A 25,974-nucleotide genomic window follows, 5' to 3' on the forward strand; every position below is an offset into this window, starting at 1 on the left:
TTCGGATTAAAAAATTCTTAGCTTAACAGTAAATTATCGAGTTTATCTATTCGCAAAACTTCACTTATTCGAATCGTTTCCTCTAACAATTAGTCGATTATTGCATTGCAATACAGGCGTAAAATAGTTACGCTTACTTTTTCTTTTTTGTTTTATTTTTTTTTTCTCTTTTTTGCTTTTTTTGCGTTTTTTGCTTTTTTATGAAAATGCTCTTTGCGTATCTTTTCACGTTTCTATTAAAAAAGACAAAAAAAAAAAAAAAAAAAAAAAAAAGGAAAAAAAAACACAAAGAAAAAAAAAAGAAAAGAAAAAAAAAATTAAAAAGACCCATACTTCTGTTGAAAGAACGGTCGTATATCTTTTTTAACGTAACTTTGGTGTTTTACTTAGAAAATAACGAATGACTGACTACGCGACTACAGTGAACCAGCACCGAAAGAGAAGATATTATTTAGGAAATTGTCGAATGTGTGCCGTATCTTTACTTTGTGTATCATATGTGTATATATGTGTGTGTGTGTGTGTGTGTGTATGAATGATTGGATGGTGCTTGGGAGTGTTGCAAAAAATGTTGATTAAAGAGAATTTACATAGTCATCATCGCCATAATGTTACCAATAATACTTTTTTTTTTCTCTCTCTCTCTCTCTCTCTTCGACAAAAGAGTAAATATATATGTATATATGTGTATACGTATATATTAAGAATTATCATCACACTGTGTTACTCAATCTCGTGGCTACGTTTAAAATAAGTATTTTTTATTTTATTTTTTTATTTTTTTTTTTTTTTTATTTTGTTTTGTTTGTTTTTTTTTTCTCTCTTTTTCTCCCCCTTTTAAATAGGCGTTATCACGTAAGAGCTTTGAAAAATATACGTATGTCGCGCGACAAATAGTTTCTCTATTAACGATTAGACAATATTCGCGGCATATATAACATATAGAATTTTTTTTTCCTTTTTTTGTTTTTTTCTTTTTGTTTTTTTTGTTTTTTTTTGTTTTTTTTGTTTTTTTTTTTTTTTTGAATAAACTTCCAATAAACAGCTTGTTTTAATTATTTAATACAGTTTATCTTCTCTCATAATGAGCGCATTGAGATTCGTGATATTTAATAAAGACAAAGAATGCTTTGATATTTTATTATTTCTATTTTGACTATTTCCCCAAAAATGTGTATGTATGTGTGAATCGTCAACGATGTTACGTTACGCGAGAGCAGAAGCAGGTAATGAGCTATGTTTCGGTTTAGTTTTGTTTAAAAAAACTTTGATGAACCCATTGAAATCGGCGCTTACGAGAACGTGTCCACCGCATCCTTTGGTACGTTGTTCTACAACAGGATCAACTGGTGCATTGTTCACGTTAGAATTTCCTATACTCTTTGGATCATCCTTTCCCTCCCACTGCTCTCTCTCCTCTATCTGTTTAATGATACTATCTGGATTTGGTGCAAATACGGCACACGTTACAACGGCATTATGTGCTTTAATACCTTCCCAAAAGTCATTACGGTCTCTACGAACGCTAGAAAATTTCGAATAATCATGATGCGTCTTCCATATATAAATGCATTGATTTTCTGAACCGCTAACTATATATTGACCATCCGGACTGAAGCTCGCTTTGATTTGACTGCTAACGTTAACGTATCCCTTGTACTTGCAGGATAAATTTAAATCTCTTAAATCGTAGAGACGTATACGGCTATCGTTTGAAGTAACCAAGATCTTGTCCTCTCCTGGCATCGGTTCGATACCACTTATTTTACGACCGGTCGAATTCTTACCTCTTGTCGAACGTACGTCTATTTGCGTATGATATTTTAATTGATCGGTATTATAAAATATACATCGACCATCGTAAGAACCAACTACAGCGAATTTGCCATTTTGACAAAAGTTCGCAGCTGTTATTAATTTCGTTTGGCCGTCTACCTCATTCCAAACAGCTACCTTTTTATCTGGTATATTCCAAAGGCGTAGTTTACCGTCCAGCGAGCCGGAAAGGAAATATCGATCATCTCGTGGATGAAACACTATAGCGGTTACAAAGTCAATATGTTGAAAGCAACATAAACATTCCTTTCTTGATATATGCCATAATCGTACGGTTTTATCCATTGACGATGATAAAACGAAATAGTTCTTTGACCATGATACGTCAAGTAAATCTGACGTATGTCCTGTATACGTACAGAATGGCTTTGGCATAAATGGACTCTTTGTTCCTTCTATCTCACTGAAGGCACTCGCTACGACGTTAGGATCCTCCATTGATTGTTGAGATACTAATGATTCTTGTGAAGGCGTTGGACTGACCTTTTCCGCGTTATACTTTGTTCTCATATCTTGAAAATACGTAAAAGCATCTCGTAATACCCATATTCTTAAAACACGATCCTGTCCAGCGGTTGCCAATAATCTACCGCATGCTGAAAATTTCATACACCAAACGGGACCAACGTGTTCTCCGCTAAGATCTTGAACGTGTTGTAAACAACTAAATTCGTATGGGCCTTTGTGACTGTTCGATGCTTTTAATTTAATGTATTGTTGCTCACCGGGATAAACATCATCGAGAATTTCCATCACGTCCTCTTTGTGTCTAGCGTGTGAAACTTCTTGAGCGATTGACTTTGCTTTGTCCATTGTTTTCTTAACAGTCGATCCTAAGAATCGTTTCAATTTTTGCGTACGCTTACGTACTCTACCAACCGTTACATCCTCATCGGGTGGTATACTCGACATTTTACTATCAACACTTTCCTCGTCACTTTCTTTCTCTTTTTCCAAACTGGAATTACTTATGTATTCCGACGTTAATCTCATAATGTGTAAAGATAAAGGATTAATGCATTGCGGTAATTTATCTTCGGCTATGCTTAATGGCACTCTTTCTCCCGTATCCAAATTGAGCACGGTAACTTGTTCCAATATTTCCTATAAATATTAATTAAGATATATTCGATTAGATTTATCAATGAATTGCTTTTTTTTTTTTTTTCATAATTGATATTATTATAAATTGATATTATGATTACCATATCCGTAAGACGTTTTCCCGAATCAGTACGTGTTCTTACGAACATATTTAATTGTTTAACCATATCCTGATCGCCAGCAGATTTTCGTCTTTCTCTAGAACCTTGAGGACTCAAGCCAGGAAGTTTATGAGGACCTAAAGAATATCGACCGATACTGTTGCTAGATATTGATCCCATGGGACTACTAGACTTATCGCTTGATCGTACGCTAAGTAATTCAGCTTTCATTCGTTCTATTCTTTCCAATTCTTCGGTCGATGGTCCTTCGGCTTTTGACTTATCTTCATCCTAAAAATAAAGGATAATATTTTTAAGAAATTCCATAATTTCAATTGTATTTCATTATCTTTTTATTTACTTGTGGTTTCACAACGTATTGTCCTTTGGTCGCTGATCTAATATCAAGAGAATGTTCAAATTCTCTCGTAATAGATTCAATGGTACTTGCTGGACTTGGTAAAGGAGAAGCTGGTACCAAAACTTCCGTAGTAGGTGGCTGAAATTTTTAATATTTTATATGAAGATACAAATTCAATCGTTTAATCTAATTATAAAAAAAGAAAAAAAAAAAAAAAAAAAGAAAAATTTCTATAATAGTAATTGAGAAAAGAGATATATCCAAACCATTATTTTCTTACAAAAGATGAATTATAAGGCTGCGTAAAAGGACTATAGAATAGGAATTAGGTGTAGGTCTATTGTTCTATTCATGTAAAAAGAAAATAATAGAATATATATATATATATCTTACAGCAAGATCAGTAGGTGTTTGCACTTTTGATTTCTTCTTACGTCTAGGAGGTGCTATGGGCACGTCTACTTTTGTACCATCCTCCAGGGCCTTTCCATTATTTTTTGTACTCGCGATGACATCAGGTTCTTGAAGCATCATAGTCTTGTCACTTTGCGGACGTGAGACATAATCGCATCTACCATTAACAGAGGATTCCTGAAGGATATCCCCTGATAAGGTAAGGACGCTTGATGACTGAGACAGCTTACCAGATGCAGTATCCTCGTCTTTGCTTGGAATACTAGCAATGGAGGACATCTGGTTTTCGCGAGTAAGAACAGTTGAGCCAGAACACTGAGCTACACCTGGTGCAAGCATCCCAGAAACATTATCCGTTACACCCGCTAAAATTCGACCTACTCGGCCTAAAGAAGTCATACTTTGCAAACTTAGAGTATCATGTTCTATAATTCGGAATGGGTGGGTAGTTTTAGAAGGCATCGGATAAATTCCTTCGATGGAAGAAGTTTGACTATCCGGAGGAGAACTGTTTACAGGAATATCATCATCTTCTGTTTGCATACGTTGTCTCAATTCACGAAATCTCCTTCTACCTACGATCTTATCCGTATTTGTCACTTTACCATCATCTTCCTAAAATGAAAGTTAATAGATCATTAAAATTTATTCAATATAGAAATATTATTAATTAATAAAATATTGTATATAATTACTACAAGTTTATCCTTGCTCTGTACTCTTTCCAATGTTATATTATCCTTAATATCAGAAATTGATTTAGGATCGGCCGGTTTGACGAAAACATCATCCACTATTTCTTTAGTAGAATCTGGTATACTTTGTATTTGTATCTCTGTAGCGTTTGTAGAATCACGCTGTCTGACTTTCCTAGAAATACAATTATTTATTATTATTACATTAAATGATGAAATAGAAAGAACTAGATAATTATCTATGTTAATCATTGAAAATTCTTATGATAATCATTAACTAATAATATATCTTTAACGACACAATAATATCTCATTCATATTATTTATTGAGAGATTAAAACTATGAACAGGTAATAATTTGGATAGGTTCATTACGTAATTAACTAGTTAATTAAAAAGGGATATCTGTTATTTATTAAGATGATATTATAGAGATAAACTTATTAAATAAAAAAGAATTCTGATCAATCGGACAAATAATAAAGAGAAGAGATTTGACTTTGAGATGGATAATTAAAAAGGCATAAAAGTGAAAGAAAAGGAAAAGAGAAAACGGGGGAGAGAAGAAAAGGGGGAAAAAAAAAGAAAAAAAGAAAAAAAAACAGAAAAAAGAAGAAGAAAAGAAAAAGGAAAAGAAAGGAAAGAAAAGAAAAGTAAAAAAAAAAAAAAAAGGGGGAACCATTGATAAAATGAATTACCGGGAGATACGATGGAAGGAATCGTCCTCCGCGTCGAAAAATTCCTCGGAATCGCTGCTTCCAGACATCGTCGTCCTTGCTGAACGATCGCCGATGACACTCTCGTCAGCATCGGTGGTAAAGAAGTCGTAACGCGCGTCACGCGATCGCGAAGGGAATTATCGTCAACGTTGAAGTAAAATAAAATTTAACAGGGAATAATAAGAAATAAGGAGACATCATTCGTTTCGTTCTCTTCAATGAAAAAAAAAGAAGAAAAGAACGAGAACGAGGCGATGTCAATGATTAGGAAGTGTCTATGGGGAAAAACGAATGCGAGGATAAAGCAACGAGCGAGGAACGTATTACCACGCACACGCGTAGTACATAGATATTGGTATTCGAATACATAGCAAATACATTGGATACGTTATACGCACGTCGCGTCGTCGTTTATACGATGGGCAGAGGGTGGGGGGAGGTGGGCTAAGAAGTCAACGGTAGCTGATTGAAAGAGCTAAAAGGGGAGTAAGAAAGGGGAGTGGGGTGGGGGGCTAGTGTGTTGGTGGTGGTGGTGGTGGTGGTGGTGTGATGATAAAAGAGAAAGAGAGAAGAGTAAAGAGAGAGAGAGAGAGAGAGAGAGAGAGAGAGAGAGAAAAAAAAAGAAAAAAGAAAACAATGCTAGTGTACGACGAAAAGAAAATTTCTATAATATCTTAGGGAAATTAATGTACGATCTGAAGATAGTCAAATTGGTATACCTGTATGTATAAATCCAACGAGAGCGGCTAGTCGTACTATGCGATATTGCGATTGGTCGAACACTACGAGTTTCTTGATCTCGAAACTCGTGCCGTTGCCCGCTCGTCGGCATGCCTGCCGCAAAGGAGGCGAACCGTCACACAAAAGCAAGATGGAGGATCTCACAGTCGAAGTATGCGGCGAAAACGGAGCATATTATAAGGTTCGTTCTGTGGAAAGTATAGAAAATGTTGAGAGGAAGAGGAAGGCCGTGGATAGTACGTGCCACGAGCCGTGAAGGGCTTCTAATATAACGTTATACTCGCTTGTACTTCGCGAAAGCGCGCACCTCAAATGTTCGCGAGGTAACGCGGCTTCCTCCGACGCCATGTCTCGTTTGACAGGGCGTGATTTTTCTTAAGGGTTTCTCTTTTACATATATCGAGATATCCTGCCCCAGGATATATACCGTTTAGCCTCGTACGTTTAACCGTTGCGCGTGGAAACGGTAGCTATCTATGCCTTTCCGATGGCATCGCCTGACGCGTGCCGCTGTCACGTCGAGGTACCAACGATCCATGCCACTCGATGCGTTTTCATCATCCCCTTTTTTTTCTCTCTTTTTTTTTTCTTTTTTTTTTTTTATATATACTTACTATCAATTTACACCTATCTTTCTATTTCTTTTTTCAGGCCTTTGTCACTGATGTCTTTGACGACGAGGTTCTGGTAACTTTCGAAAATGAGTAAGTTACTTCTAGCACTGCTTCAGATCATTTTTCAGATTTACAATATCAAAGGATTTAGCTACTATCAAGAAATAATGCCATCATGCCATAATGTTCATTATTACCTCGTGCTTTTTAATGCAAAAGAAAATGCTTCTTTATGTACAAATTTTTATTTGCTTACAAATAAGCTGACAAATTGAATACCATCTCAGTTTGTATTATTTTCTTTCTTTTTTTTTTTCTTTTTTTCTTTTTTTTTTTAACATGCCCATACCCATGTTTGGTAGTCCAGTCTTGTTGTTTGAGTCTTATGCTTGATCCATTTGATAAAACAAAATAATTTTCTATTTTCATTTGCAATTATATTATTTTCTAATGATTTTATTATTTCATTTAATGCCTATATTATCTGCTATATTGCACAATGCTTTGTTAAATAATCATAAGTTCTTTTTTTTTTCTTTTTTTTTTCTTTCTTTTTTTTCCTCCAATGCACATTCACTTGATTTTAATAATTACGTTATTATGGAGATGATACAAATTGTGTTATATTGTGAGATGATACAAATACTTCATTGCTTTTTTCTTTTTCTTTTTTTTTTTTTGTTTGCGTAATGTACAAGCTAATATTACGTAGAGCTTTTGTTTTATATTAATTATATCGCATTGTCAAAAGCTTTAGCATTAAAAAAAAAAAAAAAAAAAAAAAAAAAAAAAAAAAAAATTCATGTTTTTTTTTTTTTTTCTTTTTTTTTTCTTTTTTTTTATATGAGAAACTTATTCATATCATTAGTACGATTCAATGTTCTATTTTAGCTGGCAACCTGAATCGAAATTCCCATTTGCTCAAGTACGACTACCACCAAAAGATGGTGTCAAAGCAGAATTTCAAGAGAACCAAGAGATTGAGGTATTTTCTCGATCTAATGAGCAAGAAGCATGGGGATGGTGGAAAGCGATCATTAAGGTTTGTTTTATATATATATATATATATATCAATATAGAATGATTAAATTATAGAAAATATATGAAATATATAAACTACTAATGGCATTGTGCAACGTTATGTAATTCATCATTTTTATACTTCAGATGATCAAAGGTGGTTTTCTAGTAGTAGAATATTTGGGATGGGATTATACTTATACAGAAATAATAAGTAATGAGCGGCTTAGAGTAAAAAATGTCAATCCCCCTATTGACAAAAATACGTTTCACAAGATCGAAATTGAAGTACCTGAAGATCTGAGAGAATAGTAAGTAATGATTTAAAATTTTTGATATATAAGATTATAATTTAATTATCTTTTGAATCGTTATTCGAATATTTTTATATGCGATCACGTAAATTTATTCGTTTATCATAACAAATATATGAATTATTTTATTTTACATTAGTGCTAAGATGGACAATGCACATAAGGAATTTCAAAAAGCAATCGGGGCAGCAGTGTGCCGATATGTGCCTGAACGAGGAGTACTGCTGGCCATCTCCCGTCATGAAAATATACATCGTCACAGTACCATGCTCCAAGAAATGCATTTTCGTAATTTATCACAGAAGGTTCGTATTATTTTTTTTTCTTTTTCTTTTTTTTTTTTTTCATCTTTCAAACAATTATAATTAATTGTATTATTTTAATGATACGTTTGAGAATCTTCAATCTTACGTTTTATATTTTTATATACAAATATTATAGGTTTTGCTGTTAAAAAGAACAGAAGAAGCAGCTCGCCAACTTGAATCTACTAAACTTCAGACGATCGGGGGGTAAGTCAATAATTTTATTAATTATTTCGTATATGAATTACCGAGTATGAATCTTGTGACATTCATCACCTGCCCTTATCCACGTACTGTCCTCATAACCATCCTGTCTGTGGTTTGCATTTACTGGCAGAAATATGTTCACAAGATTTTTAACAAATGGCTATCTTTACAAACAGTGTGAACAATATTTAATTCTATTAACTATTAATGATTAAATTATTAATTTAATTATTAGTTGGTTTAATGATTAACAATTCGGGGGTTTTGTTTTGAAATTAATTTTTTTTCTTTTCTCTTTGTTTTTTTCTTTCTTTTTCTTTTTTTTTTTTTTATCTTTGTATCGTATTACCATTTAAAAATTAATTAAAATGATAATAAATAAATGATCGTGCGGTGTAATTTATCAATGATTTATGTTTCTGTAAAAAAGTTGATTAATATAATTGTTAATTATTAATTGAATGAAATATTGCTCACGACACTGTTTACAAGATTAATATATAACTTTATAAATATATAAAGGCACAATATTATTCATTTTTCATGTACTAATGCAATCTCATTCATCTTTCATTAGTACCATAATTGTAAATAGCACGCATAAAACATATAAGCAAAAGTACAAAGAGAAAATTTATGTGGAGTGTAATTTATTGCATTAATAATTTTACACATAAGCACGTTTCTTTGATAATGTGTAAAAAAAAAAAAAAAAAAAAAGAAAAAAGAAAGAAAGAGAAAAAGATTACTGCAAGAAAAAATTCTTGAAGAAACATGTTTCTTAGTACAGTATCATTAGTTGTGATTTTCAATTATAAACAAAGTTAAATTACTCCGATGGCTTGATGCATCCCTGTCCATTTAACATACAGTAGGATAAAATGATTGTAAGGAACTATTTTCTACGTTTTGAAAAGTTTCGATTTATGGTAGATCAAAGAATAGGAATAATTACCATAAAAATGGTCAAATTCTTAAAGTATTTCTCTCATATTATTTTTTTACTTCATTTATATGGCATTAAATTTACAAGTTTTTCTCCATACTGTTTGGCAACATATATTTAAGTATATAATTAATGTAATTTAAATGTTACATAGAGATTAAAATATTTAGTTCATTTTCTAAGATTTTTGCTGCAGCCATAATTCAAGCAGTAAGCTGTTTCCTCCCATTGATCATAGTTGAGTAAGTATACAAAAAATGCCAAAATATTTTATAATTTGATGCAGGTATGTGAGTTGATTTTTGACTAATGTAATTAATATAGATAATTCTGTAGATGAGTTGGAACAAGAAATTACACATTCATTAATATTCTTTAGCAAGGAACAAACAGACAGAATGGAAGGGACATAGGGTAGGGCCATCTAATATAGAGGTTTCACTGAGTTACACCAGAGTTTCTTTCTCATTTCAGCAAGTTTAGATCTTCAAACTTTATATATCAGCGTGTCTCAGACTTTGAGGCAGGAGTGAGAACAAATTCAAGGTGAGATCACAGCAGCGTGGTTTAGATATAAGTTAGCTTACTGTATGACAAGCTACACAGCTGTATTTTCCCAATGAAAGATAAAATTACACTATAAATATGCATGCTTCGGCGTTGTGTAGTTCTTTCACAAAAAATCATATGCTTTAAATACACTGATACAAAGATATATATATATATATATATATATATATATATTTATATTTAATTATATATATATATATATATTTATATATTTATATTTTTTTCTTTTTATTATGTGCTCCGTAGTCGATTTTGAGTGATTGTGTAAAATAGTAAACTGATACATAAGCGTGTAGCTGTGATCAATTTTTAGTTACAATCTTTATCACTCTTACAGTCAAGTAGAGTTTTAAGTTTATGGATTTATCTTTTAAAAGGAAAACATTAAACCTTGGCCTGCCGATGTTTGAGAAACACTGATATATTCCATGTTTTGCACATATATCTAAATAAATGGTGGCTCTATCCTATGCTGATACATGTACGCGAATATACACATGATACCACATACTGTATATCATCTTATAAATAAAGGGCATTTCCTCCGATGATGAAATCCAGCAATATAAATTAATATTAATCAATATGTGGTGACTACTTTTATCAAAATTTTTCATAACAAAATTTTAACATAGCTTCATCATCTCTTCCTTCAATTCATACACGTTTAACATTTTACTATGTATACCATATATATATATATATGAATATTATAATATCATCATTTTTAATATTACAGTTTTAATTGACCTTGCATGCCAATTCAATAATTTTGAAATGCATAACTTAGTGTCAATATAAATTTTTGTCAATAATTTAAACATAAATATTTATGCACTTCAATTTTTTTCTCTACAGTAAATGTTAATTTATGTGTGTTCATCTTGCATGATTATTTTCTGCATTACTATACAAGTCGGATAAACTCTCAGTATAATAAGAAAATATTATTCATACGTGATACTTATTATCAGAAGTTATTCACTTGAATCTGCCAAAATGCAAGCCACAGTTAAAAATATATATTTTATAAAACAGACATGTCGCATTTGGCATGTTATGATATGTATATATATATATACATATATATATATATACATATATACACACACATTTATGTATATATATATCTTATTTTATATATTTACTGATATATATATATATAATTAAGGCATGTTATTTTTTATGTGATACAATCATTATCATATTACAATATTGGAGAATTTTAAAAACATCAATTAAATCATATCTTATAATATTAATTAATTAGCAATGATACATGACATTGGCACATAATCATGATTCCATTATATATTCCATATAGGATGAATCAGTTTATTGTAATTATTAATTTAGGAGACCTTAAATTTGTTACATGGAAAACCACATGTTATCTTTCCTTATCATCTCCTAATTTTCATAGATATAGTGATATCTGATATCAACAAAGTGATGTCTAAATTCAAATTGTTATGATTAATATTTTGATGTTTGTAGATACACAGATGAATTTAATGTTCGAGAAGACCTCATGGGACTAGCAATTGGTGCACATGGAGCGAATATACAACAAGCAAGAAAAGTAGATGGAATAACAAATATAGAACTGGAAGAAAATTCTTGCACATTTAAAATATATGGAGAGGTAAAGTCTACAATACATATATACATATATGCTGTATCACGTTCTCTTTTATACTTATCTAAACTATTGTTATTATATTTGTACCTAATTGTATCCATATATAAACAGAAATGAATATAAAAGTTGTTCTTTTTTAATTCTAGACACATGAAGCTGTCAAAAAAGCTCGTTCAATGTTGGAATATAGTGAAGAGTCCATTCAAGTACCACGCGTTTTGGTAGGAAAAGTAATTGGAAAAAATGGTCGCATTATTCAAGAAATTGTGGACAAGAGCGGTGTAGTAAGTATTTTTTATATTACTATTTAAATTTATTGGTAAGTTTTTACTAATTAATTGCTTGAACTTAAAAACTGAAAGTAATATTAAATATGCTTGGTTGCATTAATTTTCATTTTCAGTTGATATTCTAATCGTATTGTGGTCAGTTCTGTTTATGTAGTATAGGGACAGTATATCATAGACCCTCCTCATCTATTGGTGTATCTACATTTTTATTCTGCAGGGTATTATACACGAACATAATTTATCCACTTATAAAAGTTTGCCCTGCAAACAAGACCATTTAATTTTATAAAATATGAAATCTCTATGTATTATTAGTTTCAGTTTTAACAGCTCTCAGAAAATTGGCAAAATCGATATATGTTTCAATTGAAAATGGAAGTTATAAATTAATATAGAGTTACGTTGATGTGATATACGTGCATTGTTTGTTCTCGGTAGATAACAACTGGCTCGAGTGGGAATACTCACACTGATAGAGTAAGTATATTACATTATATTGTTTGTGGAATTATTTCATCTGGTTCATTGTATCAATTGAATATGTTTGAAAGCACTTACACATCTTACATGAACCACTCGGGCCAGTTTTACTTTTTCAATAAACACATCTTTGTGATTTAACAATATTAAATAATCACATGTCGGAAAAATATCGTGAATCATATTGCATTAAGTAAACTGTTTAATTTAATGAATATGTCTCTCTTTACATTATTATTATTATTATTATTGTTGTTATTATTATTATTATTATTATTATTATTATTATTATTATTATTATACATCATCTGTTTTCTTATTTTATATAACTTAATGTATGCATAATTATGAAGCAAAATCTCATAGTATATAGGATATACTCGATAATGCCAAATATTAATATCTATCCATGTATGTACACATTTCTCTATATGCCAAAGTATATCTATTATAACTTATAGGAAACATAACAACATTATATGAAATATTGCTGTGACATTTAATTAATTAGTAAAATATTTTCAAAATATATTATCATTTCGACCTTAGTATATAAAATCTTTTGTATATTGTAGAATTTTTGTAAAGAAAGAAAAAAATATGCCAAAAGGCTTGAATTTTTAATGTCAATCAGCAAAGTTTACTACAATGTGGTTTAAAAATGTAGAGCTGTTATTATACTTTTATAATGTCAATAACAGCCTACATTATGCTGCATATTTAGGTAAATTTTACAGACTGATCAACATTTCAATTGATGGAAATAATAAACAACGATGACTGAAAACGGATGGTATGGATACGAAATAGAATTACAATCTATATCGGTAAAGCTAATTTTTCATGATATTATGAATTTATGCTAAGACAATATACATTTCAGGTACGAGTGAAAATAGAAGGAGACAACGAACCGCAACCGACGATCCCGCGAGAAGAAGGCCAAGTACCCTTTGTCTTTGTCGGTACTGTTGAAAGTATTGCAAATGCCAAACTTTTGTTGGAGTATCATTTGGCACATTTAAAGGTATATTCGTAGAATTATCATAATCCTCTTTATGATAAATTTATGAAAGATATAAAGAGCAATGTATTAAACATATTATAGATATATTAAAATTGATGTAAAATTGTGGATACCTTGATTTTCTAGGAAGTTGAACAGCTCAGGCAAGAAAAATTAGAAATTGATCAACAATTAAGAAGCATGCATGGATCAACGACAGGACCAATGCCTAGCTTTCCACCGACAAGGCGAGGAATGGTCACCGGGCCCGAAGAGGGTGGTGGTGGTCGTGGTGGACGAGGCGGTCAGTCTAGAGGACGGGGAAGGGGTAGGGCCCCTGCCAGACATAATGCCGGTAATACTATTACTGATTACATCAACAATATAGAAAACACGCATAAACGTGATGGCAGAGTTCGTGGTGGATCTGATACCAGAGACATTAACAACAGAAATCATCTCACTACAAAGTAACAAATAATTCGATTTTGATTGCTTTGTGATAATATGCTGAACATTATTGCATTACAATATTTCATTATAAGCTTGGATACATTCGTCAATGTATGTGTTAATATTTGGCCTCTAAATATAAAGTAAAAGAAAAAAAAATATGTGATTAAAAGAACCATACATTGTTGGATAAACACACTGTGAGAGACTGGTTTTAGATATCACGAGATTGTTGCGTTTTAATTACAAAATTTTGAATAACTTTACAATAATACATTGTACAGCATTAGTATCCTAGAGGGTAGAGTTGTTTCGGATCACTAGATAAAGTTCTAACGAAATCCTTACTATTATATAGCTTATGCTCTTATTCTTTAGTAACTACTTATTGTAAACATAAGTAAAATAATGTAGTAAGAATAATTTACTTAGTAATGAATAATTTTATATAGTAATCAATATAAATCATATATAAATGAGTGTAAAGTATTAAACTTTATTTTTTTCTCTTTTTTTTGCTTTTTTTTTGCTTTTTTGTCTTTGTTTTTTTTTTGTTCTTTTTTGTCTTTTTTGTTTTTTTTTGTTTTTTTTTTTTTTTGTTTTTTTTGTTTTTTGATTCTATTATTTTCTTTTTACACTTGTTATGAACAAAATAGATGAGTAAATTATGATTTGAAGTTTTTACGTGTTCATATTTTTAGAAAGTAAATACATTACATTTCTCTCTCTTTCTTTCTCTCTCTCTCTCTCTCTCTTTCTCTCTTTCTCTGTTTCTCTCTTTCTCTTTCTGCACATTTTATGCAGTTGTAATTAGAAATACTTAAAGTTTGTATCTATATAATAATAGTAAGCATTTTTACAATTTTTACAAAATCAATACCAAATAAGACTATTCTCTAAGAGCAAATTTGTTATGTTTTCAAAAAATCCATTATTATAAACTGACTTTAGTACACGTACGATAGCGTGTTAGTTTATTTTACAGTTAAAATTAATTGCATATACATATACATACATATATATATATATATGATATATATATATATATATATGATACAAAGGTATTTTTGAAAATAATATGGAAGTATTATCATAATATTTGACAATAATATGTATTTATGTACCAATCATGCTGCCATTACATTGCCTTATTTAAATATAGAATTATTTAATCAATTTTTATACAGTTGAGTTGAATTGAGTTGAGTTGAATTGAGTTGAATTGAGTTGAATTGAATTGAGTTGAATTGAATTGAATTGAATTGTATTGTATTGTATTGTATTAAATAACTAAAATTTGTAAAGAAAAAGAAAGTTAATAAATTTATAAATTGCTGAGGTAATGTAATGCAAACGTAGATAAAAATTATCTTATTACTGTCATAGGCATCAAAATGGATAAAAAAAAAAAGAAAAAGAAAAAGAAAAAAAAAAGACTTTGATAAATAATGTTGTGAATGTAGCATAAATCCACAGTATGACTAATTTTGTTAATTTTGTATTATGATCACATTTATCTCTAAATAAAACTTATCTTGGACATAACATACTGTGCATGAAATTAATTATTACAATCCAACAAATAAAAGGATTGAAATGAATTCATTTTTCTCGTGATTGTTGTTAATTCGTGTTAGTTTGGTAGTTTAGAAAAAAAAAAAAAATTAACAAGCGATACTGTTATTAATGCTGAATTGGTGTGTATGCTTCGTGTTCAGTAATAAGTTTTATTTCCTTATATTATAGTTCATTATAGTTTAATTAAAATACTAGTTGACTGAACTTCCTTTTTTTATTTTATTTTATTTTATTTTATTTATTTTCTTTTTTATTTTTTTTTTTTTTTTAATAAAATTAATATATATTATCTTTTTTATTATATACATTTTTATTACAATTCTCCTCCTTTTTCTTAGATCCATATTAATACATACTTTTAATTTTATTTCTTTGTTTTGTAGGATTACGTCGTGACACTTTAGACGGTAATGAAGATCGTGTTCGAGACCTTCCACCAAGAGGTGGTCATCAAGGTGGTGCAGGAAATTCAGGGTATATGGGGGCTAGACAAGGTCGTCCACCGGTTCAACGTAGAGATCGTAGAGACGAACGTCGTCGAACGACGGACGACGAAGACACTGTTCTTGATAGTCAAGACGTTTCGAGCATTGATAGAGGTAAAATTATCCTTTGAATCGTGTATGAAAGAGAGAGAAAGAGAAAGAAAGAGAGAGAAAGGAGAGAGAGAGAGAGAGAGAGAGAGAGAGAGAGAGAGAGAGAGAGAGAGAGGGAGAGAGAGAGAGAAAAAAAATCGCTCCGTCCTAAAGAATGTACGCATACATATTTGATCACGTAATACTTTGGGAACGTAGCATGATGAAAAAAAGGGTGCAAACATTTGTGACCATCTAACACTAATTTTCTCATGGGACAATAATTACTAATATACGCAATTAATAACATGTGCTGAGTGCAGCTTTCTTTTTTGTAATTTGTCTTTTCATTTCTTGTCTGAAAATATTAGATTTAATGTTCTATATTTGTAAAAGATGGTCACAATTGGTTTGTATATGTAGACTCGGTGTCGAGCGTGGAGGGAGGTGCTAAAGTGATCAGACGAAGACGGGTACGACGATCTCGACAGAGAAGTTATACACCAACTAATAGCGAGAAAGGTAACTTAACATTTAATAATTGTTAAATCAGTTTCATGTCTTTAGGACGAATGATCGATTTTGTTTTTCTTTTTTTCCCCCTGAAAAAAAATGAGAGGGGAAGAGAGAGAAAAAGAAAGAAAGAGAGAGAGAGAGAGAGAGAGAGAGAGAGAGAGAGAGAGAGAGAGAGAGAAAAAGAGAGAGAGAAAGAGAGAGAGAATGAAAGTATAAAATTAATATCTAGTTTGTTTTGTTAATTGTTCATTCAATGCTAATATATACATTTGTTCAGGCAGTAATGCCGGACCGGGCGACCAATCAACAATAACTAATAAAGAAGGAACGCCTGCAAATGACGTATCTGTGTCAAACAACAGTTCTCAAGGTTCAAAGGGTCAGCGAGAACCACGAAATCGTCCTCCTCGAATGCAGCAGAGCAACAAGCCTAAGGAAGCTCTGGTGAATGGTACCAGTGGCTAAAAAACCATTTATGGTTCACCATAACAGCTGCTACTTACGTATAACACTACACCTGATGATGAGCTATTAACACCCAGCACGTAACATGACGTATACCTACGCAAGGACTTCACGATTATGGATCGCGACATGATTAGTCTACGCTCGTTGTTAAGACTGTTTGCTACCGATAAGAATATGACAGTTGTTTAAGAAATCGTCATTCTCCTTAAACACATTTAAGGACACATATTAATATCCATGCATGGTTTAGTTTAATGATAGTAATTATGCTATCATGTTTGATATACGGATACATTCATTGGGAGGTAGTAGCAGCACAATTTGGTCAAAAGGGTTCCCTGATTGTGAAACTGTGCCTCATTTTTATACCGAGCTCCTAACTTACGTGACAGTGCTTTGGATGTACTTTTTAAAGTACTCCCATAGTCACTCGTTAATGTTTAACGATCCAATAATAGGCTGGATATTCGCGGCTCGTACGTCAATTACCAATTTGATTGAATTTCATCTGGATATGCCGTTAAGCTTTTTACGAATGCATCACAAATAATTAACATTATTTTCTTATCTTTTATTATAGTTTATATTCTATTATATATCATAATCGTCATCTTAAGTCGTTAATTGAAGCATTTAAATTGATAAGATAAATGATAAATAATTATCTTCAGATTATTAATTATTTGGTTGCATTCTTAAATGATATCGATTAAACAAGAAGAGAAAAATTCTTTTTGCTGGATAATGTTTTACAGTTTAAGAGGACAAATAAAATGAATAATAAGAAATGAGATATTGATGATTTTGTTGTGTCGTTTGAATATGTTATATTTTTATACGTAAAAGACTAATACTAAAACGATCAGAATGAATTAAATGATTCATGAGAACGTAATATTTAAACTATTCGTTCAAAGTGTTCATTTTAAAGTTACGCGTCTTCATGGTAGTTAATTGTAACGAGTTTGTAATCTATTTTATATTTACAGAATTAAATTCACGTGTGAATAATTTAAATATTACATGTTATTTTTCTTAATGTCGAAAGTATAAAAAAAAAAAAAAAAGAAAAAAAAAATAGAGAGAAGTATATCGATTCAACGAAAATTAATGAATAATAAATAAAAGTGTAAAATTGTTGATCATATAGTAATTAAGAAATATTTTCATATTATATACACAGTCTGCTGAGAATATTCTTTTGAACTGTAAAACTGCCATGAAAAAAAAAAAAAAAAAAAAAGAAAAAAAGAAAGAAAAAAATCTTTGTTGTCCTTTATCTACTTGAGTAGATAAAAAAAATGTGACTTATTGATTTTAATGATTACCGATCCTTTAATGAAAATTAACGATGAATTTGTATAATCACATTGCTTAGCGTCATAACTCCGATGAAATTTAATGAGATACTAGGAAAGTGAATTCCATTGTTAAATTTACGATGGTGGGCGGCAGCTGTAAGAAATCCTGGTTCAAAGGTGTTCCCAATGATGTTCCTTCTATTTACTTCACAAGATTTGAGTTTTTTTTTTTTTTTTCTTGGTTTACGGTTATTAGTAGAGTTGTTAACGACACTAGATTTTTATGTTTCAATACTGAGTGTTGATTAATAATACCACAATGAATGCTAAAATGACTTCTTTGATTATGGGAAAACACAAACAGGTGTGCACAAGGAATTAGACTTTATTTCTGAGTACACTTCTTACGTGATTTAGCTTTTTTTTACTACAGTATAAGCATACTATATCAAGTATTAGAATTTGATACGAAGTTCATTTCTGCATTGTTTCGCATGATTTAAAAAGAAAGTAAACGTATACTTAGTAATACCAATGTATGATGTGCCAGAGAAGGAATGATACATGTTTTATGATATCTAGCTGAAGTGCAGACTTAGCGCATACCTTTATTACTATAATACTACTTAGTCGAAATGTGGATGTCTGAAAAAAAATAAACTAGCTTTACTATACTAAGCTATAAAATAGATATGATCAACTGTTTTAAATTGATTATCAGTGATATTCAAGATTCAGTTATCAATTTAAAACAGCTATCTCTTCTTCCGGATATGACAACAACTAATCGGACGTGTCTCATGGATTTTGCAAAAACGCATGGCGGTTGATGCAACACATTGACACCTAACAAAACAGCTGCCATATAATCTGAATATTTTTATGGTAGCCAAAAACTGAGATATCCCCCAACTTGCTTGTTTCAGATACATTTGTATTGATTGCAATTTGTGCATAATTTAAGAATAAAACATTTCTGTACATAGACTGCTCATTAGTACATTGAACAAAAAAAAAAAGAAAAAACAAAACAAAACAAACAACAAAAACGAAATCTTGGTGACCTCTCCTTAATTAAAAGAAGAAAAAAACAAAAAAAAGAAAAAAATAGAAAAAAGGAAAAAGAAAGAAAAAAAACAATGATGTATCCAACGAATGCAAATCCTTTTATCTATTAACATTTCTTACATGTATGCGTATTAGATTCGAAGTAAAATATCATTTGGAAGGTTCGATGTGTAAAATATTTGAAAAACATCAATTTTATAATAATAACTTATGTAAATAATTTATTACGCTGATTTCATTTTTAAAACAAATAACAATATTCACATCTCGTTTAAATTTAAACAAAATGCGCGGGAAAAAGAGCTTGTTCTCTTTGACATATACTTTTTGAATTTATACAAGTATTTTATAATAATTCGGTCATTATTTATTCTTTCGAATATTTGTGATCTATTTGTATGTGTATATTATTATTTTTCATAATAATCTTTTTATTTGTTATTATTACTTTCAATTGGCCAATTCGATTTTCTTTTTTTCTTTTTTTTCTGGGTTTTTTTTTTCATTCCCAAAGACGCGTTTAATTATTCGTCCAATCGGCATGCGACATCGTAGAAATTCTACGAAGTTATTGGACGTTTCGATTTGATGTAGTTTCCATTGAAAGGTACATTTTCATTTGTAAATATTTCACAATATAAATTAATATTGCAAAAGTAAAATATTGAAATCATTATAGATTAGAATCTCAAGTATATATATATACATACATATATATATAAGTATAAATGAATTTTATTAAGAATTTTTCATATTAAAATATCAATGGTTTTTCAATATATAATTTTGATAGTAATAATTTATAATATTAAATGTTCTCGTATGGTGGCGCCACGAGCTTCATAAAACATGTTCCATTTCAGTTCTGATATATGATACAACCAATGATAATACCATAATCGGAATCCAGTCAGCTGTTATGTCAAGTGAATATCCTTAACCAACAAAATAAGTAAAAATAAGTTAATTAATTGGCCTTAATAAAGATTTTCTTGATAATATTGTGATCTTCCAGTGTATACACATTATCATACGAACGTACAGAGAAAAGAGGTGAGTTGATTCCGATTAATTATGGTTATACTTCATGCTTTCGAATTCCTCGCTTTTAGATACTTGCTACTACTTCTTCATCATCATCGTTAATGCTAGTCATCTGCGTCCAATTATTATTTTGTTTTTCCTTCTTTTCCTTTTGTTTTCTTTTCTATTTTTTCTCTCTTTCTTTCTCTCTCTCTCTCTCTCTCATTTTTCTTTATTTTTGCCATTTTTTCTTTTTTTCTTTCTTTCTTTCCTTTTTTTTTTTTCTTTTCAATCTGTTCTCGATTTATTAATTCATATTTTCATTCATTAATCGATTTCATTGATTGTAAGATTGTGATTGTAAGATTTTTACGCGAGAATTTCAATGTTGTCCCAAAAATATTACACCTACGTTATGTCCACATACAGTATCGCATAATTTACCTGTTCGCTAGGATCATTATGCAAATGGCGCGTTTGTATTGTAATATTCTTATCAAATAAACGTTTACTTTCATGATTGATTAATTCTCGAATAATGTTCGATAATATTTTTGTAATATATATATATATATATATATGTATAATATAATTTTTATTATTTATTAATTACGTTCGAAAATTTAATAGCCTATCGTTTCTTTTCTTTTTTTTTCTTTTTCTTACTTTTCTTTTTGCGCCTGCGTAGAATGTTAAGAAAAAATTATTTTCTTCGACTCGTAATAATAAATTAATCGGATAACTGGTTCGATACATCATTTACTCCAATGAAATCGTATAAATAAGATAATATGATAATCGTATAAATGTTGAGATAGTACGTAAACATCTCTCTTTCTCTCTCTCTCTCTTTATTTTTTTTTATTTTCGTTTTTTTTTTTTTTTTTTTTTTTTACAAAGTTTCAAGTCTCCCGATAAATACAAGTTGTAAACAAATAGAGTATAATTTGTTTTCTTACAAAATAAACAGTGGTTGTGTCATTACTTCTATATTGTAATCTTTTAATAGAAGAAAAGAAGAAAAAAGAGAAAAAAAAATAATAATAATAAATTGTTAATGTATAAAATGCATTGATTTTTATAAGGTAACGAATGGCGTTTTTAAAAGATGTTGCTAAATTATATGCATTTATATATATATATATATATATATATATATATATATATGTATATATAAAAAGAAAATAAAAATAAAAATAAAAATAAAAATAAAAATAAAAATAAAAATAAAAAAGAGAAAAAAAAAACATGTGTCAAGAACAATGTCTCATGAATGTTAGCGTGTCGAAATCATCTCTCATTACGTGATTTTTTTTTAACATTTCGACATACTGATTATTCATGCGTGTCGTGAACACGCGGTGAAATCGTAAAGAAAAAGACAGAACCAGAGAGAGCCAGAGAGAGAGAGAGAGAGAGAGAGAGAAACACGATAATTGTTCTTTTATATCTTCTTGGAGAAAGGATAAATGAAAATAGAAACTAAACAAAAAAAAAAAAAAAAAGAAGTATTCGATGTATATAAACATATTTTCATTCCGAGAAAAATATTATTTCATTCGATAATTAGTAATATTAACAATCGATAAAATAATATAATCAATTGATATACGTAGTATATTACCCGTTAATATTTGAAATTCAAATTTTACTTTCGATCGAACTTTTTATATTCCAATTATATTTAAATTGATGATTATAAATGCATATACAAGTGATAATTTTTAACGTAATTAACATATTAATTTATAAATAACGTATTGCAAGAATTTCAGGTAGAATGAATCATCAATTTTATAAATTACTTTGTTATGCCTTCTGCGAATTGTCATACGTAATATATACATATATATATTATATATATATATATATATATATATATATATATATATATATATATATATATAATTATCTCTGTCTCACGATCGAAAAAAAAAGAAAGAGAAAAAAAAAGAATAATTTTTGTCGTATAATTAAATACGAAAGAGTTTATCTTTTTTTTTTTTAACGTACAAACTGAATGAGAAAATATCCATTTTTGTTAATTATTTAATTACGAACATATTAGAAAATACTTTTAAGTTAAATCAATTCAATGAATAAAAATTACGACATGTTATTTCTTATTATTGTTTTTGTTATAATAGGTCCTCTTTAAAATCTAGTTGACTGAATTCAATAATGATATTGTAGCAGTATTATTACTCTATATACTTCCAAGATGTTCAAAGAAAACGATAATGCTTCTGGGGGTTGTAATGGTGCACCACCACGTGCTCGACGCTTTCCACGATTTTCCTTAAGGAGATTATTATATTCGAGCCCTCTGATCGGTCGAAGAATAGTTCGTGCCCCTAGTTCAGGCAACAGAAACAATACTAAAGGTAATTAATCTTCTTTACGTGTCACTTATTCTTTTATTTCTTTTTTTTTTTTTTTTTTTTTCTTTTCTTATTATTTTTTTTTTCCATACCGTTAATCCATCACAAAATATATTCTTCATTTCTTTTTGTCTTTCTTTTTTTCTTTTCTTTTTTTTCTTTTTCATCTTTTCAATTTTGCAGCTAAAGATCCAGCGAGCAGTAGAGTATTTATTGAAGCCAGAGTAAGTAATGGTTCAAGCCATTATCAATTTTACAACATAGACCTACAACGTGCTTCCAGCAAAGGCTCTGTACTTTCTTCTGCCGGAAAGGTATTTATAGAACTGTACAAGTGCAACTGAGAAGGAATCTTGGAGGATACTAATTTGTAGAATTTTTCTTTGGCTAATATTAAAATATAGAAAATAAATTATCTTAATAAAATTAATTTCAATATTCTTATTCATTTTTTTTTTTTTTTTTTTTTTTTTTTTTTTTTTTTCTTTTTTTAAATTACAGAGCAATGAAAGTGGATTAATGGAATGCCCGTTATGCTTAGCCGATTTACCGATCGAATTATTTCCTGTAATACAATCATGTCATCATCGTACCTGTTATGATTGCTTCCAACAATATCTTAAAATTGAGATTTCAGAGTCAAGGGTTAATATAGCCTGTCCCGTATGTTCAGAACCACTTCATCCAAATGGTAAAAATGATTGTATTAAAATAAACAAATTATACGATATATTATATCATATATATATATATATATCGCATTTTTTATATAAGATTATTGTAACAAATTTCTTTCTTACCTTTTTTTTTTTTTTTTTTTTTTTTTCATTTTGTCAACAGATATTCGAATGATCCTAAACGATTCAGCTCAATTAGAAAAATATGAGGACTTTATGGTACGAAGAGTCCTCGCGGTTGAACCCGACGCAAGATGGTGTCCTGCACCAGATTGCAGTTTTGCTGTAATTGCCAGTGGTTGTGCTTCATGTCCAAAATTACGATGCGAACGACCTGGTTGCGATTCATACTTTTGTTATCATTGTAAAGCACGATGGCATCCTAATCAAACGTGCGATGCAGCTAGAGCACAGCGTTCACAATATTATGAACGTAGCTCCTCGCTTAGTTTCAGTCAAAGTGATTCACAACACAGTATGTATTCATTTCATAACATTTCTTTTTTTCTTTCTATAAATATATATAATTATAATTATATTATTAATAATTATATACTATGTATATGTATGTATATATTTTTATTTTATGCGTTTAGGAGATGATATTAAACCATGTCCAAGATGTCAAGCTCTTATCGTTAAAATGGACGATGGAAGTTGTAATCATATGACATGTGCTGTTTGCGGAGCCGAATTTTGTTGGCTTTGTATGAAAGAAATCAGTGATCTCCATTATCTAAGGTATTAATATTTATATCTATATTAATTATATTTTATTCGATAAAATATTCGATAAATTTGAAAATTGTTTCGATTATTATTTTAACAGTCCTTCTGGCTGTACTTTTTGGGGTAAAAAGCCATGGTCCAGAAAGAAGAAAATTCTTTGGCAATTAGGAACTCTTGTTGGTGCTCCTGTTGGAATTGCTCTTGTCGCTGGTATAGCGGTTCCTGCAATGATTATCGGTAAATATTAATTTTTTTTTTTAATTAATATTATAACATACGCGTATATATGTATAATTTAACACATTTTTATATTTATACGTACTTTTGTTATAGGCATTCCTGTATGGGTAGGAAGAAAATTATACACAAGGTATAAGAAAGCCAACAAGCACAAGAGAAATGCTTTTATTGCAGGTGGTGTTACCGCATCGGTAAGTCCGAAAAATGTCTTATATTTTGTCTTTCTTTCTTTTTTTTTCTTTTTTTTTAATCAATATTATTTTTATTCTCTACTTTGACATCTCATCTTTAATTTAATTTGACACATCTCCACGATCAGAGATACGTGGTGTATATATATATATATATATAATATATACGTGTATAAAATCTATATATATATATACACACACACATATATATATACATATATATATATATATACACACATATATATATACATATATATATATATATACACACATATATATATACATATATATATATATATACACACATATATGTATTAAAGAGGCTTGATATTTCATGACAACATCGAAGTATATTTTATTTATATTGAAACAAAATGTGGTTTTTTTTTGTGTTTTTTTTTTGTTCTTTCTCTTTTTCTTTTTAATTAACATAAGAAATTAGCTTACAAAACAGATTAATCTATTATATATATATATTTTTTTTTCTTTTCTTTAATTCGTTAGAATAATATGATCGGTGAGGAAATGTATTTGACCCATAAATAGTAAGGAGCACCCATAAATAGCATTATTATCATTTTCTCTTAGGATGATTTCTAACAAATGTTTCGTTCTTATTAACGAATATAAAATATTATATTAATAAACACATTTCAATTTGATGCACAGAAAAATAGCACGTCGTTAATATATAGATGTTTGAAAACTCAATCCATATACACATACATGGTACGTTATTAAAAAGGTTTACAGTAGCAGAAGTATCGGCGAAATGGTATATATAAGGTTGTCGATAAAAAGTTCATTAATACCTAATGTTACACGTCATGCTTGAGGAAAAAAAAAAAAAGCGCATTCATTACTAAATGTATATTTTCTCATTCGTTTTCAAATCGTATATCAATGAGTTTTACGGCCTATATCGATTTCATTAAATTGTGCCGTGAATTAGAAGATCGTGCAGAGCAGTATATGGTAGAAATATGAAAGTAGTGCATGTTAAATCTACCATCGATTCAATGACATTCTCATCAAATTCATATTTTACGCACTTTATAATTTTTCAATTGAACGTGTTCCTCTTCTCTTCTTTCTTTTTTATCCTTGGTTGTATCTTTTTTTTTTTCATTTTCTTTTTCTTCTTCTTCTTCTTCCTTTTTTTCAATTTCTCTCTTTTTTTTTTCTTTTCTTTCTTCCTTCCTTCCTTCCTTTTCTTTTCTTTTCATTAAGGTAAAAAAAAAAGAAAAAAAAAAAAGAAAAAAAAAGAAGAGACACGATACTGCCCTTTATATTCATGTAATCGATTATCACACTTTTGCCCGATCTTTAATACTGCTTTAATAATCATTGCTGGCATTAAAGTCTACACATCGACATAAAAATTCTGCTACCATATCTTCGAAGCGAGA

The 25,974-nt window shown here is 29.7% G+C and overlaps 3 protein-coding genes across 11 annotated transcripts in view; 2 read left to right on the forward strand and 1 right to left on the reverse strand.

The window, feature by feature from the left end:
• Positions 1–357: 357 nt before the first annotated feature.
• LOC118444081 (WD repeat-containing protein 44) lies at positions 358–5,675 on the reverse strand. Of its 4 annotated transcripts, XM_035871943.2 has the most exons (8): positions 5,210–5,675; positions 4,512–4,686; positions 4,218–4,431; positions 4,047–4,142; positions 3,796–3,923; positions 3,403–3,540; positions 3,042–3,332; positions 358–2,940 (listed from the first exon to the last, which is right to left on the reverse strand). In XM_035871943.2, exons 1-8 carry the CDS (start codon positions 5,275–5,277, stop codon positions 1,207–1,209), a joined length of 2,844 nt encoding a protein of 947 aa, XP_035727836.1. In that variant the 5' UTR covers positions 5,278–5,675; the 3' UTR covers positions 358–1,206. The 4 variants fall into 4 exon arrangements, with proteins under 4 accessions (XP_035727836.1, XP_035727834.1, XP_035727835.1 ...); XM_035871941.2 differs by having other exon boundaries at positions 3,796–4,142; XM_035871942.2 differs by having other exon boundaries at positions 4,047–4,431.
• A 320-nt stretch (positions 5,676–5,995) lies between these two features.
• On the forward strand, positions 5,996–19,241 carry Fmr1 (synaptic functional regulator FMR1). Of its 5 annotated transcripts, none has more exons than XM_035871944.2 (14): positions 5,996–6,152; positions 6,623–6,675; positions 7,477–7,627; positions 7,753–7,916; positions 8,059–8,224; positions 8,361–8,431; positions 11,445–11,592; positions 11,736–11,873; positions 12,318–12,356; positions 13,243–13,386; positions 13,513–13,720; positions 15,780–15,995; positions 16,395–16,493; positions 16,765–19,241. In XM_035871944.2, the coding sequence occupies exons 1-14, from the start codon at positions 6,102–6,104 to the stop codon at positions 16,950–16,952; spliced, it is 1,836 nt and encodes a 611-aa protein (XP_035727837.2). In that variant the 5' UTR covers positions 5,996–6,101; the 3' UTR covers positions 16,953–19,241. The 5 variants fall into 5 exon arrangements, with proteins under 5 accessions (XP_035727837.2, XP_035727841.2, XP_035727842.2 ...); XM_035871948.2 differs by having other exon boundaries at positions 16,769–16,950; XM_035871949.2 differs by lacking the exon at positions 16,395–16,493 and having other exon boundaries at positions 16,769–16,950.
• A 959-nt stretch (positions 19,242–20,200) lies between these two features.
• LOC118444213 (E3 ubiquitin-protein ligase RNF19A) overlaps positions 20,201–25,974 on the forward strand; it is a 12,337-nt gene continuing 6,563 nt past the window's right edge. Inside the window, exons 1-8 of one of the 2 annotated variants that reach the window (XM_085660910.1) lie at positions 20,201–20,377; positions 22,495–22,731; positions 22,912–23,042; positions 23,230–23,419; positions 23,569–23,880; positions 24,002–24,146; positions 24,235–24,371; positions 24,468–24,565. In XM_085660910.1, the coding sequence (XP_085517036.1) occupies positions 22,569–22,731; positions 22,912–23,042; positions 23,230–23,419; positions 23,569–23,880; positions 24,002–24,146; positions 24,235–24,371; positions 24,468–24,565 (1,176 nt within the window). In that variant the 5' untranslated portion in view covers positions 20,201–20,377; positions 22,495–22,568. The remainder of the gene's footprint in view (positions 20,378–22,494; positions 22,732–22,911; positions 23,043–23,229; positions 23,420–23,568; positions 23,881–24,001; positions 24,147–24,234; positions 24,372–24,467; positions 24,566–25,974) is intronic. The other variant, XM_085660912.1, reaches the window with a different exon arrangement.

This window comes from Vespa mandarinia, chromosome 13 (genome assembly GCF_050613455.1).
Source record: "Vespa mandarinia isolate Hongniang chromosome 13, ASM5061345v1, whole genome shotgun sequence".
NCBI classification, from domain to species: Eukaryota; Metazoa; Arthropoda; class Insecta; order Hymenoptera; family Vespidae; genus Vespa; species Vespa mandarinia.